Source organism: Pyxicephalus adspersus, chromosome 2 (genome assembly GCF_032062135.1).
Source record: "Pyxicephalus adspersus chromosome 2, UCB_Pads_2.0, whole genome shotgun sequence".
Lineage (NCBI taxonomy): Eukaryota > Metazoa > Chordata > Amphibia > Anura > Pyxicephalidae > Pyxicephalus > Pyxicephalus adspersus.
The window spans coordinates 110,638,222-110,658,182 of record NC_092859.1 but is presented as its reverse complement, the minus strand read 5'-3'; the positions used below and the strand labels follow the sequence as shown (position 1 = coordinate 110,658,182).

Sequence of the window (19,961 nt, the reverse complement as noted above, 5' to 3'; positions counted from 1 at the left end):
CTGAGCCTGGAACTTAGCACTGCAAAGGCTAGAGTGCTAACCACTGTCACCATGCTGCCCATCTTGGGGTCACTAACAATTTATACTTTTTGAAAGTCACCCATTTTTCTGACCACTAACCACTGCTGAACATAACATGTAATACATGATATAAAACCTAACACCAAGTTTATTTGCCAGTTTGTGATTAAAAAAAACAGATGCAAAAAATGTGTTGAAATGATCAAAAGTGGCATTAGAGGTTTTTTTTAAAAAAATTACAAAAACTAAAACAGAAAGTTGAACATTTTAGGCAAATCGGCAGCTGATAAATGTGTTGGATTAAAAGGGTGATGATTATCGCCAAATGTGTTGTTAATTCAGCATTTCATAACTGAGAGAACCCGAGTGAGAACACATACAAAATGATAAACAAAATAAAATCATAATTTATTACTGCTATAAAATTATTTCCAAAATATTCACTTACCTTTGTATTTTATCAGTATATTTAGCATTTGCCTGAAGTTTAGCTTTATGCTTTAGTGACATGTAGTGACTTCTATTTGGCTATGGAGTGCATTTAGGTAAAATTCTTTCAGATCACGCAGGTAAGATTGATTGACAACTCTTTTACTTAGGTTTCAGATATTGACTTGTATGAATTGCTACAGAACAAGCACCTAGTATCAAGTCTATGGAAATTAAAATCCATCCCCATAGCTTACATACATGCATATAATTGTATAAATACATTATAAGAGAATGAGCCTAACACATTTGTTTACTTTTTTTTAAATTTTTTTTATTTAGTGTTCGAGGCCTCAGAGCATTGCCTAATCTTCTAGTATTAGACCTCAGCTTCAATGCCATTACGGATCTAGAGGTATTTAAGTCATGCAGCCAACTGACTACCCTGAATTTATCCCATAACAAAATTAGAAGCATTAAGACCATGCCAACTCTTGCTCATGTTACCAAGTTGCATTTGAACTCAAATAAGGTAAGGAACAGGCTTTATACAAGAACTAATCTATCGGGGGCTTTATATTGAAATTTCTAAAATAAATATTATCTTCTGTTTATAAATTGTTTATTACATAATGTTCTACAATAAAAAAAGGGGTTAATTATCCAAGAAATTCACTAAAACTATGATATAGGAGGTGAAAAGGGACCAGTTTAAATGATTCTACAATATAGGAAGCAAGGAAATGTAAATATAATAGAAGTGTTGTTGCTCAACAATGATTGGTTAGGACAGAGAGAAGGATTTGTGGATGAGTTTGAAAAGGTGGGTTTTTATTTTTCAAAGCTAGGGATAAGCCTGATAAGATGAAGTGCAAGAGAGTGCAAAGTCTAGGTGCTTTGCATGGACACAGGTTTATGAGTGGGTAGGATTGTACCAAGATGGAAGTATTTGTGGGACTACAAGTGTCAGGAAGGATTAAAGAATGACACAAAACAATCAGGCACTGCTTAATTAAAAGTTAGTACTTATCTTTATATTGGATGCGTACAATGGTCCAAACCGCAACAGTTCCATCAGCATGATCACACTACTCAGTTGACCCTAGGGAGTGCCCATTTCCATATCATCTAACTGGGAAGAGTCAAACTGGGACGCTGGCATTTCTTTACATGTAAAGGTACACGTACGAGTTAACAATTATACACTGAACTCAACCAATCAACTCCTAATATGACCATAGCTAGCTCAGCTTGACCAAACCTCCTTGTTACATTATAATATGAAAACACTTGCAATTGTTAGTATGAGAATATATTTTGTATATTACCAGTTGCTTTCTTTCTCATGAGCCATCAGGAGGGCATAACAGCCATAACTTTCTTCTTATCAGGTCACTTCCACCCCAACAAGTGTGGGAAGGAGAACACAAGATGTTCACAAGGGCACAGACCAGACAGTTTACACAAATCCACCTGTACATCCACAACACATGTATTTAGTATTCCATGTTTTTGTATTTGACTTGCTAAAAACTAACTCTTAGGTGGTTCTCCAGAGGAATTATCAGAAAGCCTCACCATTCCTGCTACAAGGGTATCAATAGGTTATTAGAGAGATTTGCAAACATGAGCTTTAGAAGAGGAGTGGTGGAAAGAGTAAAAAGTCTTGTTTTTTTAGTGCCAGATGGCAGATACCAGTATGTTGCTATAGTCATATCTCAAGATTATGACCGCATGTACTAGAAGACTGTTGGTTTCTGAGGATGGAAAATTACATGTCTTTTATATTTTTTGAATGTGTGGAGTGAAAGAGATTGCCGAGTTGCAGTGCTACCAAGGCAGCAGACCAGTGAGGAAAAGGGCAATGTGATGTGATGTTGGCAAGTGGTTTTGTTGGTGAGGGAGAGAAGAGCAGTACTTCAATCTATTCAAGGTTAAGTCTTAGGTACATGTCAGACATTTTTGAAGGACTTGGGGAGTAAAAAAGGGCAATAAGTAGATATGTTAAAGTATAGGAGGCTGTGCTTAGGAAGACGGTAGATAAGGGTGCAGTGCTTATAGAAGACCAGAACAAGCATGTGTCTAGAGGTGGGGGTGAGGCTGTGTACACCTCCCATTGTGGGCAAAACAGAGGGGAGAATATGTAGAAACACAGTTGTCTAGAATCCAGAATACTGGGCCACATTGTTATTAAATAGTAATTATGGCAGGAAAGGAAATAAACATATCCATGACATGTCCTTAAATAATAAAAAATTCAAAGAGGGTATGGGAATGAGTATGCAGCATCTTTTTTTTATGTTGTAGAGCAGGGGTGCCCAAAACGTCGATCGCAAAGGCAACCTGAGTCGATGGCAGAGCCCTGCCTTACCCCTCCCTGCTGTTTCCAAGCAGCTGCCTGCTACGTCTATAGGGGTTTTGGGGATGTCTTCTGTGTGAAAATCTCAACAGTGGGGAGGGATGCAGAGAGGGTGGATGGGCAGTCTGAGGTGAGCAGTGCTGGGTGGCCAAGATACCTTTGTACAGATTAGCAGTTCTTTTTCTTGGGCAGCACTTCATTCTCCTATGACAGGTGAATTGTAGCTTTCCTGTCACTATAGTGTTGTATAGCAATGTCTGTGCATTGTTCTGCCATTCAATGTCTTATTTAGCTTCAGTCACTTCTGTGTCATTCTTGGTATATATATAAATATATGTTTAGCATTTTTATTGTTGGTAGATCATTTTAACCCGGTCGTTTAAAAAGTAGCTTGTGAGCCAAAAAAGTGTGGGTACAGAATGCAAGCAAATAGCCAATTATAACCAGCTCAAAAGTACTAACACTAATACAATATATACATGCTAAGCCTATGTGACTTGATTTCTTTACTTTTGTAAAAAATAACACACCACCAATGCATTTGTTCACATTCATTTTATTGGCATCTCTATAAATTACTGTTTTAAATGTTGTTGAATGTGATGGCCACATTTTGTGTCTTGATTTATACTATACTCCATTTCTAGAAAATATCTGTAAGGCTCTGTAAAAACTGATTTTTCTTTAAATGTGTGCCTGTTCAGTAGGTGTGCTCAGATACAAAGATATCATTTCTCCTTCCATCTCCTTCTTCATCCATGTGGCAGAAATTACTTTTTTTTTCTTTTTTTTTGGCTGAAATCAATGTTTTGAAAAGTACAGTATGGCAGTCCACAAATTAAGAGCACTTGAGTTTTGTGAAATATGAACTTTATATGAAAGACAATAAGATTAAAATTTATTTTTTATAGTCCTAAAAAATAACACATAATCAAACTACTTATTAAAATGCTTTTGGGACCCCATGGTGCATGTTGTCATTCATTCAAGCATAAGTGCTAGCTCCTACTTACCCAACTAGAGGAAGGTAAATGCATGATGCTCTAATTCAGTGGTTACTAACCTTTTCGGACCCGCAGACCACTGAAATTTCTGGCTCCGGACCATGCATGCATGGGGAGCTGGGTGTCACTCAAAGGGGAAGAAACTTCCCCTTTAGTGACCTCATGATGCCAGAACCTGCCCAATCTCAAGAGACACAAAACCCACCCATTTTGCTAAGCCTGCTATCCGTACAGGGGACATGGTCCATGGCTCTGGCCGATGCACCCCCCAGTGGGGTCCTTCTGTCCCCACTCTAGGGCGCACTGGCCAGAGCCGCAGACCACCAAAACTTCCTGCAAACCACCGGTTGGCAACCACTGCCCTAAATAGCTGAGTGAAAAGGACATGGAAGCCACCTGCTAGTTGCTCTGTTTGAATTCAGGCTTATACTGATTGTACATTTCAGTTGGGGTACAGTGAATGATAAGAACTGATGAATTACACATAGTATAGTTTAATAAGAAACTTAGCAGAAGATCAGTGAATACACATAAGAGCTAAACAGTTGACAAGTTAACTACAACAATGTTAAAGGGTGTTCAGCACACTACATTTTTAATAAAATTAACAGAATTAGCATTTCATATGGATTTATTTCTGTTCAACAATTGATTTTTTCTTTGGGGATAAAATCTACAAACAAAATTATAGAAACCTTATGTGACAGAAGAAGCTGTCAGACGAAATAATGTCATAGATATTTTCTGCTCATTTGTTTCCCCTTAGGCTTTAAATTTGTTCAGACTTGTAATTCATAAAAAGTATGTAAAGCCAAAAACTTTTTTCTAGTTTAGTTAAAGTGGGTAAGGATCCAATCCTTTCTCATTTTTTAGCAAATTGTTTTTAATAAATACATTCCAGGTTTGCTAAATCACCCAGGTTAACTGATGAAAGTGTATCTTTTCCTGCCTTGGAGTGCTTTGATAAATCAGGCACATTCTCTCTAACTTTAAAAATGTAATACCAGGCTAAGTGGTGGTTTTAGCACTAAGGGCTCTCTTTATAAATTTATCCCCCAATAATTTGTCATAAATTCTCTGACAGGTGGTCAGATCTCTCTACAGTTCTCTTTTCAGTTTCTATTAAAACAATGACTTGTTCTGCCACCTAGTGGCCAATCTTCAAAAGTGCACAGCTATCACAGAAGGAAATAAATTGGAATAATTTATAAATTGAGCCCTAAAAGACTCTTTGAGTATCTAGAACAAGTTGCTCAGGAGAAGATTCTAGTTAAGGACAGGTTTGTTACTCAGAAAAAAGAGAAATCAGTCTGCCAGGGCTTTTGTCAGAAACCAGAGTTACTTGTACAGCAATTGAAACAGAACCATGTGTGCGTCTATGCCAGGGCTGCAGTTTCAGTCTCTGTTGCTTATTGTATAAGGAGAAATTAAAGAATTTTTTTTCCACTGCAGCACACTACAATAAATAATGATCACAGTACTCTGCAGTGCAAGTATTATCTGAAGGTAGTGCTGAATGTGGAGGTATCCAATTCTTAGATTAGAGCTGATGCTTGAACTTTGGTGTACTTTTCTGTCATTTTTATTTTTTAATTTTTTAGGCATTAAGTCTGTGTCCACGTTTAGGCCTTTTTGTGCTACTGTCAAACTGTGGTATGGTCCCTAAACCTACCTAAACCTAGGTCCCACTAAATAGGAAGGGTTCAATGGAAACAGACATACAGAAGAGTATATACTTTATTCAGTGAAGCTGGGTGATCCAGCAAACCTGTAATGGATTTCTTCAAAGTCCTTTGCTATTTGCTATTAAATGTTTTCAATCCTGGCTTTAATAAATCAGGCTCTTAGTGTTCGTGCCTGGCATACTTGATACTACGTAGTGCTGCCGCAGGCAATCAGAATTTCAAAGTGAACAACTAAAAATAGTTATTATTTTGGCAAATGTTTTCAGTCCTTGATCACCCAGGTTCACCAATGGAGAACATTATTAAATCAGGCCCAATGTATTCATTATACATTGGATAAATATGTCCATGAAGAGCGTGAACACATAATTTAATGCCAAGAGAGCAAAGATCCTGATAGTTTAACGTTTGGTACAGCTTTTATGATAAATGTAATGTCTTTAATGAGGTGTATGCAGCCATTAACACGCCAGTTTCAGCCTTTTATAGACATATTTGACCTTATTCCACTTTTTAATCATTGGAATAAAATTGCTGGCAGAGCAGATGTTAATTAAATTAGGCTTGTAAATTGTGTATTTGCAACATTTATAAACTATAACATTTTTCCACAGTAAAAGACACTTCAGCCATCCACTCCTGAAGTATGACAAATATTTTGAAAGCTCATTTATAGAGTCTGCAAGTCAGGACAGATACTAGATTAGGGATATTTTTACAAAACCACTTTAAACTCCCAAATAGTGAAACAGTGTTCTTGAAAAGAAGACAATTTGACATTATAAATGATACAGGTTTGCCACAATGAGGTACAGCTCCAGATACAAGTTGTTGTCTTGCATTACACTATGATATTGCATTATGCATGAATGCTGTAACATTTTATAATCAAAATAATTTAAAATGCCCTTCCAAATTAGGGTTATATCCTGGTTTATGTTAAGTACATTGAAGCCTTGAAGTTACGTTATACAGCATTTATCAGCAAATCTGAGCTCATGTGATCTTTCCTTAAAATTTCAAAACTTCTGGAATGTGAATTAAAGAGGGTTACTTACATTCAAGTGGCATATATAGGGATGGTGATAACACTATTGGTAAAAGAAGTAAAGATTTAAAGAAAATGTCACAACAAAATTACTTTTATTTTTCTTCTGATGATGATTGTTCTAATGATTGTCAGTGAAAACTTAGTAAGCATTATTTTAAAACTTGTACAGTTTTGACAATTTATTCACGGTCATTTAAAACACCTGCCCCTAAAGATTCACTTGAAAATATTTGGTGAATTTCATATGGAATTTGTTTATACATATTCTATTTCCCAAAACTGTAAATTAAAAACGGTCAGCAAATCATTTAACTTTTTCTCATATTTTCTATACGTGACAGGACAAGGCATATGCATATATTACAATATTTGTCTCTAAGAATATTTCCTTTTTAAATTGAAAATAGCTTGGCATGTTTTCATCAAGCTAACCTTTTCTTTTCACTTTTGGCACTGCACTCTCCTCAACAAGCAAGTGTTACATTTTGCCCTTCCTCACCCCCTTCCTGACTAATTTAATGCCAAAGAGATCAATGTAACCTAAACCATGCCCTATTCTTAGACTCCCCTACTTCATCAACTCCAACTATCTAAAAAAAACAAATGTCCAACCCAAGCTGCAGGAAATATCAAACATGCAATTGTACCTTCGATATGGTATAAACCCCCCTTGAACTCTGTGTACTGTCTAGCTACCTGCCAATCTCTCCTCTTTATACTTCCAAACTTGACTGTATGTGGATTATATACATTTACTTTCACCCCCACCCTATTTGGTTTGTTTCCATCATCATGGAGTTCTGACAGGTACCTGTAACTCTTTACCTGTTACCATTAAGTCATATTTTGCCTGCTGGTAGTTTTTCATTTTATACAATAGACAATAAGGCTTAAAATGTGACACTTTGTAGGGTCAGGGGTACAACAATTTTTGGATGTTTAGATAAAACAGTATTTATCAAAAAGATAAAATAAAGACTGAAATACCTTCCTGTCCTACTACTCCAGTGCTTGATCCCGTGAATTGTGCAGTAAAGGATCCGGGTTCAGGCTGACTGATACTTCATAATGATCAGGTGAACAGGCTGTAATGAACATTTGTTGTTTTTAAAAGAAAGTGTTACAAAAACGTAGCCCTGGTCAGGGTCAATTCCAAAAACTAAATACTAAAAATGAGATTAGCAGGTTGTGTGAGGTATTTCTTAGTAACTAAAACAGTGAACAGGCTGCTTTCACATTATTTAGAGAAAACAATCTGACTCAGTAGTAGCTTTGCATGTGACAGGTAAATCAGATGAAGTAAAGCCAGTTTTCCCTCGTCTCATTTTTTTGCCAATTTGTACCAATTAGAACAAGGCAAATTTGCTTGGATATCTTTGTGCAAGATTTCACCAAAATGTGTTTGACATCCCAGCATATATTAGGATATAAACCTCTCCGGAATTCATAAGACATAACTATGAAAAATGCTGATTCTAAAATCTTGACATGTCTTCCTTCTTGCAGTTGCGCTCTCTGGATGGTATTCAGAATCTTCCCAAACTCCATGAACTTTATGTTCACAACAATAAGATTACAAGCCTTCTTCCCATCTCCACCTCACTTGTACTTAATGTCCTTGATGCATCAAATAACCGCATTAGCTCCTTCCTAGAGATGCTTCAAGTTGTGCACGGACTTCAACGACTTACCCAACTTAGTTTAAATGTAAGTGTTTGTGTTCATAAAAATGTGCTCATTAAACTATCATGTAACTAGAACTCAACAATTTTTACATATAAAGATTGAGGCAAGGGACACAGTGTGGCAAAGGATAACTTAAGTTTACTGTATAAATGCAAAAATATCTGTAATTCATGACTGGCCCCAAAAACCCTGATTAAGTTTTTTAAAGAAAATGTGTTGACTATGGGCACTAGTTACACCAGTTTGGAACATTGATTTATACATTAATAATAAATATATATATATATATATATATATATATATATAATCACACACTGTTATTTTGCACTTGAATTTACCTAATGTAAAATTCGTAAATTGATTTACTTTTCTGTTTTGAACAATTTGGTAAACTGTATGTATTGCCATAACTTTTTTTCTTAATTTGGGATAAAGCATGGAAGAAAAGTGTCAGAAAGTAATGGGAAATAATAAAATCTGTTCTGGTGAAAGCCAGAAAGCCATATACAAGAATAATTTCCCTCACTTCATAGAAACTTTCTTTTACTTTTCATTCTGGCATCTCCAGTACAGAAATTGACAAGCAATTTCTTATTTTAACCCTTCACTTGCAAAAATAAAAAAAAGTTTTGCTATGCATACACTTTAAATATTTCAAAATTGACCTGGCTTAAACTTCATTACTAAATATACTGGAGTAACTCTCCAGTCTGGAGATATTTATTTAAGCAGTTCAAATATGTGCTTTATATTTTATTTGGCAGGGAAACCCGATTGCCCTTGATAGCAGATACACATCATCAGTAAGACAACATACATCTATATGTATACTGGATAATAGCATAATTAAAGATTCTATGGATATTGAGTTCTCTCCAGTTTATCGTTCATTACTCAGACAATCAATGGACGCTCTACAAGGAAAAGACTACAAAAAGGAAAAGCTGTGGGATGTTATCAGAAAAAAATGTATTTCTAATCTAAAGAAAAAACAAGATATGGTAGAAAGTAGTATTCATCTTCTTCATAACAGAATACTGTAAGTAGCTTAGCTTTTACAAGTCATATAACTCTATAGACATTGTTCTAAAACTGACCAGTGGGTAAGACGATGGTGGACTTTAGAAATCAATTGGGTTGCTAATGAGTCTATTTTTTCCATAAACTCACATACACGAGCCTGTTTAAGCTATTTTAGTACAAATATATTGTAATCTGCAGCACATAATTATGAATATTATTGTTAAGTGTTATGTCACAACGTTTTTAAATATTTCCAATTCAGCCCATAGTTTTTTTTTGGATTTTTTAAACTACATAGTTTTGAAAATTTCAAAAACATAAATTATCTCCTCCTCACTAAACAAACATTTACATCAAGACACTTAGAAAGTATTACTTAAAACTAAAGTGGATGCTTGGTGGCAAGAAACCTGCAGTTACCTATGTTGTCTGCTGGTGGCACTATAGTTTATCACACCTTAAATGTGCTTAATCTAACAACCAGTAGGGGGTGGGGGGCTTGCAGGAAGACTCTTCTTGTTGCCAGTGACATAAATCATGCTGTAAGTCAGCAGTTGCCAACCAGTGGTCCATGAGAAAATTTTGGTGGTCCGCAGAAAAATGTGGACATTATTTGCAACTTTTATGTTTTATTATTAATAAAACAAAAATAATATTCAAATAAATTTTTAAATCCTGAATTAAAGTTTTTGCCTTTATATTGCATTAAATTCACAAACTGTACTAGAGATGGAAAAATAAGGGAGGCGCAGCAGGACGTCAGTGTAGTATTAAGTTATATAAGGCAACTGTTGCCGAGCTGTATGCTTCAGTATTGTTTTTACCATTACAACAGTCACCCCGCTCCGTGAATACTGATTCTCATCTGATTGTTTTATTTTATTTGTTTATTTCTCAGATGATCTTTTAGGTAAGTATGACCTTACCTGTGTATTTTCTTTACCTGTTTTAATTGCATCAAATAACATAGTTAATGGCACCAAATCGTTTGATAACTATCATTTCTTGTTTAGTCTTAGATTCAAATGAAATAAACCCATAATGACTGAGAAAAAGCAAACTAATAGTTTGCATTTCTTTAGTAATACCAAAGATAATGCAACTTATCATAATAGTAACAATAGTAATACTTTACTTAACCATGAGCTGATCAATGAATCAGAACCTCCACCGTCCTTGTCAGGCAACATTAGGAAGATCATTAGTTTACAAATGTATTTATCTTTTTAAAAAAATTCAGATTAATGGTCTGCAGGATTTTAAATTATGATGTTAGTGGTTTGTGAGGTCCAAAAGGTTGGCGACCACTGCTGTAAGTGACTGCCAGCAAGTGATTACTTTGCATTGTACTCTGAGATAAATATCTTTCTAGTTTATTGCTTCTAGATATTATTTATTAAGAAGGAGCAGTTACTTTGTGTATGTTATGTTTAAATTATGCAGGGATCTACAGGAAGAGCTTAAAGACTTTAAAGATAATCTCAAGGGTGAGATGGAAAACTGTAGCAGGTAATGTTCTTATACTACTCTGCAATTTCGGTTTATTCATCATACACAATGACAAAGCTTTTATACACACATTAATTAGGTGTTACACATATGTTGAACATACAGTTATAAATTGCAGTTACAAACAGGCCATCTGGTTTGTAAGCATCAAACAGGCATGGCCTCTCACTTTTGTTTCCCTTTTAACTTACTATGAAACATATGGACAAATTTGTTTCATGTGTATCGTAGGTCTTTGTGACACATACCATGGAGGCAGGCAAGAAAAGCCACTAATGCATATATTTATGAGCTTAGCTCTGTCCGCTCACAGACCCAAAAATCAGGACTGTCCTGCAGGAGAAAGCACATTTAGGAAGTATGTGTACAGCGTAATATAGCAAGGATAGAGATTGCTCTAGTCCATACAGATAGTTCAAAAAGTCAACCTAAACTGTTACAGCATAATATACAAATAATAAAAAAAATAAACAGACCACATTTAGGGCAGCCAGACACAGCCAAACATCAGAACATGGTCAATTGTGATTGAGGAGTATACTATACCAGGGTGGGGGGTTACCACAGCTGAATATTGAGCCCCTTTCAGACTTGCACTCAAAAACCACATTCAACTACTAATGTTCTGTTGTGCAGTTAAGTGTAGTTGTGGTGTGTTTTTTTTTCTCCAGATGTAGAAAAGTAACCAAAAGTCCAGAAGTGAGCGCACACCCCCACATTCATTGTTATGTGCAATCATGTGCACAAAATGGTTCCCACTGATTGTAGGCATGGCTGAGTCTGCCGTAGAATGCTGAGGTCATCTGCAAGTCTCCAATGGCCTTAAGTATCCAGGTAGACCAAACACATGTGCTTGCCAAAAGGACAAATCATGGCTCCTCCTGCCTTTCAAAGCCAGTAAGATGTCTAGAAGTTGCACAAAGTGTATACAAAGCTGATAGATCTTTTAAAGATTATCTATAGTAAATAAAACCTCTGGTATTCAAATTAATTTGTAATATTCATTCCTGTGTAATTTGTTACTTGTGTTTCATCACGTGTTATGTGTTTTTACAGATACATCGAATCTATTCCTCAAGATGATTTAGACAGTATAGACCCACATAAGGTTCAGAGAGCTACAGAGCAGTATTTATTCACCAAGTCTTGGGAAATGTGGAAACATGGGAAGAGAAGGCCTGGAAATCTGCACTTCACCGACCTAACAGATCCCAAAGAGGTAAGGTTTTGTTCAAAAGACCATTAACTATTTTTTATACTTTATGTTTACTGTAAACCCATGTTGTCCTTAGAACAGGTAAATAATGATACAAATAAACTACAAGTGATGGAACTGGTATGTAACTACTATACTTTAATGTCCTGGTTGGTCATTTGGAAAAATGTTTCCTATCTAGCGCACCTAGTACTATAAATATATGATACAAATGCTGTGTGCAAAAAGTGGTTTTATTGCTAGACAAAATGTTCTGTCTCTCTTAGAAGTGTTGACAAAGCTCTTCCATGCAGATAGAGTTAATATCTAGGACAGCTGAACAAATACAGAGCTGCAGATAGCCTAAAGATGAAAAATTTTCATTCCAGCAAGAAGTTCTGCAAATCAATGTGTTCTTTTAAATCCTAAGAACATAAAGTGGATGTCTGCATTCATGTAAAATATCAAAGGGAGAATATTATATTTAAGACAGATTTTACACAGTAACTTTTCACCAGTTGATGTAACATTATGACATACAACTAAACAGGGAGTTTTTCTTGTTCATTGGCCAGATGTACTTATTGTCACAATGCCTTACTATAGAGTGAAACATTTTTTTTTGGAAGAAGTTATTTGTTATTATAGTGAAGACTTGAGTTAAAGCTCCTCTCTGGAAAAAATTAAATTTCCCTATCTTCTCTTCTGACTCTTCCTATAGGATTTTTTTCTTTTTACCTATTAGATGGCAGATTTATTTGGGTATATCTTGCTTCAAGTCTGTTGCCAGTCCCTTTAAGTGTGGGAGACTGCTTATCCAGTTCCACAGAGTCTCTATGCTAGCTGGTCCCCAGCCCCTTGCTGTGATGTCACTTTTTTTGTTGAATGGACCCCACCTCTGGACAGCCAATAAAAAGTATCCATGTCATGCAAAAGAAGGGCCCCTGGTTTGTAAAAAGAGTGTCGGAAGACCATGGCTTTAAGTGAATAATCTGGATATTGATGAAGTTATTTTAATCCAGTTATCAGTTAAAAGAGGGTTGGAGGGAGGTTTATCCTAAAGCGTAACATTAGGGAAAATGAGAACATAAATAAGAACACAAAACATTATGTATAATTTCTGATCTGATCTGCTTTATTGATAGCCATTCACAATACTGCTTTCTCCCAGTCTAAGTGCTGATCTGTAGGGAATTACAAGGGATAGACATGAAGTTAATATAGGTTCTTATGCTAGTTTAATTTGGAAAAACACTTAATATCTAAGGGCTCATTCACACAAATGTGGTCCTCATTATTCATATATTCATAATGTTACTTTGATAATACTAGTGTAATGGCTCCAAAACCTCATGGTTTTTATCAAATCAATATAACTAGTATAAAATGATCCACTCAATGTAAATTAAAATGAACTGTATTATTACATTTGTCTAATTATTAAACTGCTGAAGTAAGTTGTTCCTATAGAGCCATGCAGATTGCGCTCTAATGTCCCTAACCAATCCATTGCCCTTTTCACCCCAGTAAACACCCCAGGGCAGCCTACACTGCCTTCCTGTGGGAATTGGCCATCACGTTTTTTCCTGTTTACAGTATTCATCCATGACAGAAAACATAAAAACAATTGTGCTGCAGGTGTGCATGTCATAAAACTGTCATATGAGGCAAAAGATCAGGGCAAATCACAGCCCAATCACAGCATTTTTGGCCTGGAGCCTACTGAAAAATGTCAGGAATTTCTCAGATTCTCTTTAGATTTAGAACCATAAAATACATTTATGCAGTTTACTGCACTGAGTATCATCCGCATCTACACTGCATGCCTCTAAACAATTACCTGTAAACATTGCTCGCCACATATTAGGTTAAGTGATTGTTATTAATAACTCGTATTTATAAAACACCAACATATTACATATTAATGTTTACAAATATTTACATATTAGTGCTATACAAAGTGTATAGTCATATCACTAAACGACTCTTAAGGAACCCACAGTACAATGTCCCTACTATAGTCATTTGTCATTATCACAGTCTAACCAAATAACCTAACTGCATGTTTTTGGGATATGAAAGGAAACTGTTAGGAGATGTTTATCTGCCCAGTGATTCTGTGCGCCATCACAGTATAAAACACAGTTTATTCTGTCCTGCAATGTCATTTGCAGCAGCCAGAACTAATATAGCAGCACCCCCTGCTTCCCTTTAGCCGTGCAACCTGATGTATTTTATCGGCATCACCAGCGCCATTTTGTGTGGTTGTCAACAGATGAAGGGGATTTTGGCGGCAGATTGGCTCCTGACTCAATTCTGCACTGCTATTGGCTGCTGGGACTTTAAACCTCTCTGCTCCCAGTCACCAGTGCCTGTTGTAGCATTGGGCTAGCTGGGATAATCTGTGTTGGAGAGTTTCTCTGTTGATTTACTGTTGACCTTGCCTGTTTCTGACCCTGCAAGTTTATCCTGCCTGGACCGACCTATTGCCGGTGACCACAACTCTGATTGTGTTTTGCCCCTGTGTACTTCGTCTAGTGGATGGATTATCTGTTATGATCTCTGGCTCTGAATTCTGAACTTGTCTATAAGAATCTTGGTACTTCTATCTGTGGGCTCCTGGTCTGCTGCCAGTCCACCTCCAGACATCATCCTCTGCGCACTAAGTCCTGGGACAACCGAGTGCTGGGAGACGCAACCAGTGACCGAGGATGAGCGGGGGCTTACTAAAGGCGAATGACTGCAGCGAAGATTGGGGGACTGGTGTCTGAGGCCTTAAAGAAACTCAGTAAAAAAATGGAGAGCAAAAAAACTTTACAGAGATAGCACCTAACTGAGATTTGGACCTGGAACCTTCTGATGATGCTGTGTGCACTCTTAATAAGACTAAGACTATGTCACTATTTAAGAGAAAAAATAAAGCAAGGCATTACTGAAAGCGCCCCCCCATGACAATTATTGCTGTTAGCTTTTGCTGTCTCTATGGAAAATCACACTCTCATAGCTAGAATTGTTTTAATGATATATAATGTTATTTAAACATTTTCAATATGTATGTAGCATGTGTTTGCCATATGGCCATATTAATTTTACCCTCCCTGAGAGATTCTAAAATCAGTAACAGTGCTTCTAAGTTTCTCAATAGGTTAGTAGAATATGGGTGTAATTATATTTAAAACCATCTAAAAATTCATGTGGATTACTGTATCAGATTTGTAGAATATTTGAGAATGTTGATGTTATGTTTGCATTCGAGGTCCTTTTCGATATATGTGATGTTATTGCATGTTTGTTTATACGCAATGTGCCTCACATTAACATACATTGTATTAGGGAAACATTTAGAATAATGAGGTTCATTAACACACATTTTGTAATGTAATAATGTGCATTTACCAAGGCAGCCTGTTTAAAAAAAAATTGTCGTCAGTTTACTCTAACATGAACAAAAAATGTTCTCTAAAGAACTGCAACACAACACATTTACATGTGCAATTGAGCACGGCAACAAAGCAGAGCAAACTTAGTGTGGTAATGTACTTTCCAGTAACATGCATGGCAACTCAGAGGTTTACAGATACTAAGAAATATATATGTGTATGACCAGCATGGTTGATTCAGTGGCTAGCACTCTTGTTTTTGAAGCAATAGGTCCCAAATTCGAATCTGGGCCAGTTTGTATGTTTTCCATATATTTGTGTGGGTTTCCTCCAAGCACTCAGGTTTCCTCCCACATCCCTAAAACATGCAATTAGGTTAATTTCCCTCAAAATTGGCTCTAGACTGTGTTAAATACATATGGCTATAATAGGGACTATAATTGTGAGCCCCTTTGAGGGACAGTTAGTGACGTGTCTATGTACAACGCTGCATGTTGGTGCTATGTAAGTTAAGGTAATAACATACACCATTTTTTGTTCAATAAAAAAATGCTTATCTGTTCACTCTCCGTGATATGAGATGTGTACACAGTTTATGATGTANAGGCCAATGGAAAGTTGTTTTGTTTGGTAGCAAAATCTTTTGCTATATACTTATATGGCTAACTGTTAGTCTAGTTCTCCCAGTAAAGTCCAAAGAATACAGATTTGTTTTTTAGTTTTTAAGCTTTTACGCAACAATAATGGTGCAGAAAGTTTTCAGAGTTACAGGAAGACACAACAAAACATATAGAGTTCAAAACTATGAACTGTCTGTTGAAGCTTCACAGTGGCCCCATATCAGCCAGGCAGAATCCTTAACAGCTTTTCCTGGCTGTGTCCCTCTTGATTCCCCCTTTCCATCTCACCTGTTATCATACAAGTTTGTAGCCTCTCCCAGTTTGTTCACAAACTCTCCACTCAAACTTAACATTACAGACTATCAGGGAAGCAGTCCTGTGTGCATTCTCTAGATGGCAGTCTTGAACTTTAATGGCTATTGGTCAGTCATGTCCAAAGGTCATTGTTCAATCTGTTGGCCAAAACCTATTTGTTGTTGTGTTTGCCTCTAACCAATAAAGAGATGCTACCTTTTCCAACTGACAAACAGGTTAAACTACCAAAGGCATGCCAAATGCTGCACCCAGACAAAGTGATACTTATGTGTGTCTAAAATTAACATGTGGATATATATACATAAACATTGCAATATAGAAGTGAGTATCATGAATAGTTGTTCCACAATGGCTTTCAGACAGTTGCCTATCAGAGGGTAAACTGTCAATAATATTACCCAGTATATCTTGTTTAAAAGTGTGTACAGTATACCATATCAAAATCATTACAGAGTGTCATAGCTTGGTAAAAATCCACCAAAAACTTTAAAATTGTTTTGTTTAGATTTGTCACACCAATGAAGGCCGTTTCAATTAATAGTCAATTGGTCAATTAAAATGACTGTTCTTTGTGCAAGAAGAAATGAGTTCAGTACAAATGCCATTTGTGCATGGCAGAATTTAAATAATGCCCGACCTAAAGGGTTGTGAAGTATCACATGACCTTTTCTGAACCAGAACATAGTATTGAACTGCCTTGGTCCACTAAGTGTCCAGAGCGCAAGCCTGGTTGTTCTACTCTCGTTGATGGGACTTTGGTAAAAAAAAAAAACGATTAACAAAGTTCTACTTGCTACAAATAATCTTCATCAAAAGAAGGAAAATACTTCTGGCTCAATATCCTTTTAATAGAAGGGTCTAAGTGAATGTTCCACCAAAAGTGTATGGAAACAAATGTATGTTCTTATTTTATTTTACAAAAAAATGTTTTTTTAGCACAGTCAGTAACTTAAAAACCTCTTAGGATACATCTATACTTCATTTTTGTTTCTGCTGTACTATTCTCAATGATCATATAACTATAAAATTACATTTTTTTCCTTTTGAAGTTTCTACATGTCTACCTAAAGAATCTCCTAAATGTATTTATAAATTACCGCATGTCTTCAGACATGAAACTATTTCACAAGAAATGTTTTCTGAAGACATGCAGTAATTTATAAATACATCTTTCACTACAAGTTTTGATCCCTCTTTTATCATTTTAGCCCATCGGAAAATACTTTTATGATTATTCTGCTGTGAGGGACCCACAGAATAGTATTATGGAACAATAAGTAGTGATTTCCTGTTTCTAAAGCTTTACTATTTAAATGTATAGATACAAGAAAAACTATCACACAAAAAAATAAACAATCCCTGCATAATTAAAATATAAGCAGAGTACCTAGATTACAATGATACCATGAGCTGAGGTCTGTGTTTTAGTACTTTTCTGTAGAGTTCCAAAGGTGGATGCAACCTTTAAATTAACACCTAATGTGTGTAAATAGTCAAAACGTGAAAACAACATTTTGACTACATATACCCTTTAAGTGTGTATTAGATGTTGCAGCAAGCCAAATGCCTGCATATTTCCTGGCTGGAAAATGTCTAATTCACTGTCTTTATGTCTTCTGTAAGATACACTCAGCATCACATGTGTTTCACCTAGGGCATTTCGCATGAAAATGCAGCCAGCATAGAAACCCCCAGACCTCTAAATTGACATCCACCACAAAGGCATTTTTTTTTTATTTCCATAATTTGTATGCTTAAGGGCTCTTCAGTGAGGTAAAGAGGTAGGGTGCTGTTAATTTTATTTTAATGTAAAACACCCTGCTGGCACCTCTCTCTAGGCATTATCTCCCTAAATTGCACAAGGAAGCTGAAAGACCCAGTGATGACACCACAGCATCTAAAAAAATGTTAAGATTAAACGCCAACGGTAACACTGACCACCTCTAAAATAGACACCTAAGTTGCAATTGCTTTGACTTGCATATAGGCATGTAGCCTTATATTAATATTAGGTATTATAATGCAGTGCTTTTAGGTTCCCAACCTCAAAGAACTCCTGTGCTAATTTTTAAACAGCAGCAATTATTTGCTTATGTTTTAGATCAGGGAACTCTCTAAGTAAAGTGCCCAGATAAAAGTTCTCTACCTGTTTATTTACTGTACCAAAGCCTATTCATTTTTACTTCATTCTTTGCCAGGCCTGTAATTAGAGTTAGACATCTGCTGACCCTTACACTTAATATTACAGGATAGGAAAATTTATTGCTAGGGTCACATATGTACGTGTCAATGAGTCACCTTTTTTGGTTTTCATTAAGGGCAACTATCTTCTTTATCATGCTTAGTAGGAAAACTCTTTTTAGGAAAATAATAAAATGCACATAGCACACACACCTGCAATGGTAATAGAATGAATTCATATGTTGTGCATAAAGAAATTACATGGTAAATAAAGTCAGAAGGCAAAATATAGAATCTCTGAGAACAAACTTCCTTTAAAATGTTACGTCAAGACAAAGTAATATTGTTCACAGTTAAATAAGTGTGGTATAGGTAAATATGCATAAAATATGCAGCATATATCTATAACAACCAATATACCTACCAACAATGCCTACAGAATCTACTACTTATATAGTAACTGCTTGTACTAAAATAAAATGATACCTCAGCTAACGAGTGGCCCTGTTAATTAATTTTGCGGCTAACAAAGATTTTTTCCGCTTCCGGAGTTTTGGCCACGGCTAACATATGCATATGTGGATGTACAATAACAAACTGCAGCCGTAGTGAGCTGTATTGAGCTGTATTTTAGTTTTGTTTCGGCTAATGAAGATTTCAGCTAATGAGTGTGATTCTGGAATGAATTATCTTCGTTAGCTGAAGTATTTATTGTATTTATATTATTGTTTAAAGTATGTTTATGTAACGTGTTGAAAAATTAATTGTTTAATAATAACTCATGTCAGAGTTTTTTAACTAATTTAATTTCGCAGGAAATCTGCAGGATGATTTTTTTAGGACAGTTTGTATTGAGATGGATTGGCTGTTACTGAAGGTGATTTCTGTTGTGATGTGTGGGTAACCATGGCCAGCATTTATATATGTCTGTCCCAAAATGGATGATATTTGAGAATTTAAACAACCTTTTGCACTTTGAGAAAGTTAATGAGCTGTGCGCTATAAATCACTGTTTGGCTTTTTTTCTATGACTGACTATAAAGATATCTGTTTCCTGAAGAACCTCTTTAAGGATTATCCAAATGCTGTAATGCTAAAATGCTATTCTTACATGAAACTAAGTGGCAAACTTCACAAGGGAACTCTGCAAGGGTGCGCAATAATTTCACAGAGTTGAACCTAGTTAACAGCAAAAATACAGCAGCATACTACATCATTGAAACAACATGTGACATATGAAAGTAAAATCTTTGTTACTTGCTACCCAGGAAACATTATTGATATATTAGAAGTTCATTTTACCAAACCCAGATGAAGATTACTAATTTCTGCCCCACACTCCAGCATTTTGGTGCCTGAGCTATTATCCATTATAAGAAATGTTACTGAACATCTAACTGGAAAAGCATAGGGTTGGAAGATGGGAGATAGTGTAGTAGAATGAGCTGAATTCTAAGATTGGTCAACACATAATTGTTTAGTTTAGTGCAGAGATTGAAAACT

At 35.9% G+C, this 19,961-nt stretch overlaps 1 protein-coding gene across 1 annotated transcript in view; it reads left to right on the top strand.

The window, feature by feature from the left end:
* Window positions 1-803: 803 nt before the first annotated feature.
* The window catches only part of LOC140324183 (uncharacterized), a 28,916-nt gene continuing 9,758 nt past the window's right edge, over window positions 804-19,961 (top strand). Inside the window, exons 1-5 of the mRNA XM_072401844.1 lie at window positions 804-982; window positions 8,056-8,256; window positions 9,000-9,274; window positions 10,702-10,767; window positions 11,824-11,986. Coding sequence (XP_072257945.1) covers window positions 935-982; window positions 8,056-8,256; window positions 9,000-9,274; window positions 10,702-10,767; window positions 11,824-11,986 — 753 coding nt within the window. The 5' untranslated portion in view covers window positions 804-934. The remainder of the gene's footprint in view (window positions 983-8,055; window positions 8,257-8,999; window positions 9,275-10,701; window positions 10,768-11,823; window positions 11,987-19,961) is intronic.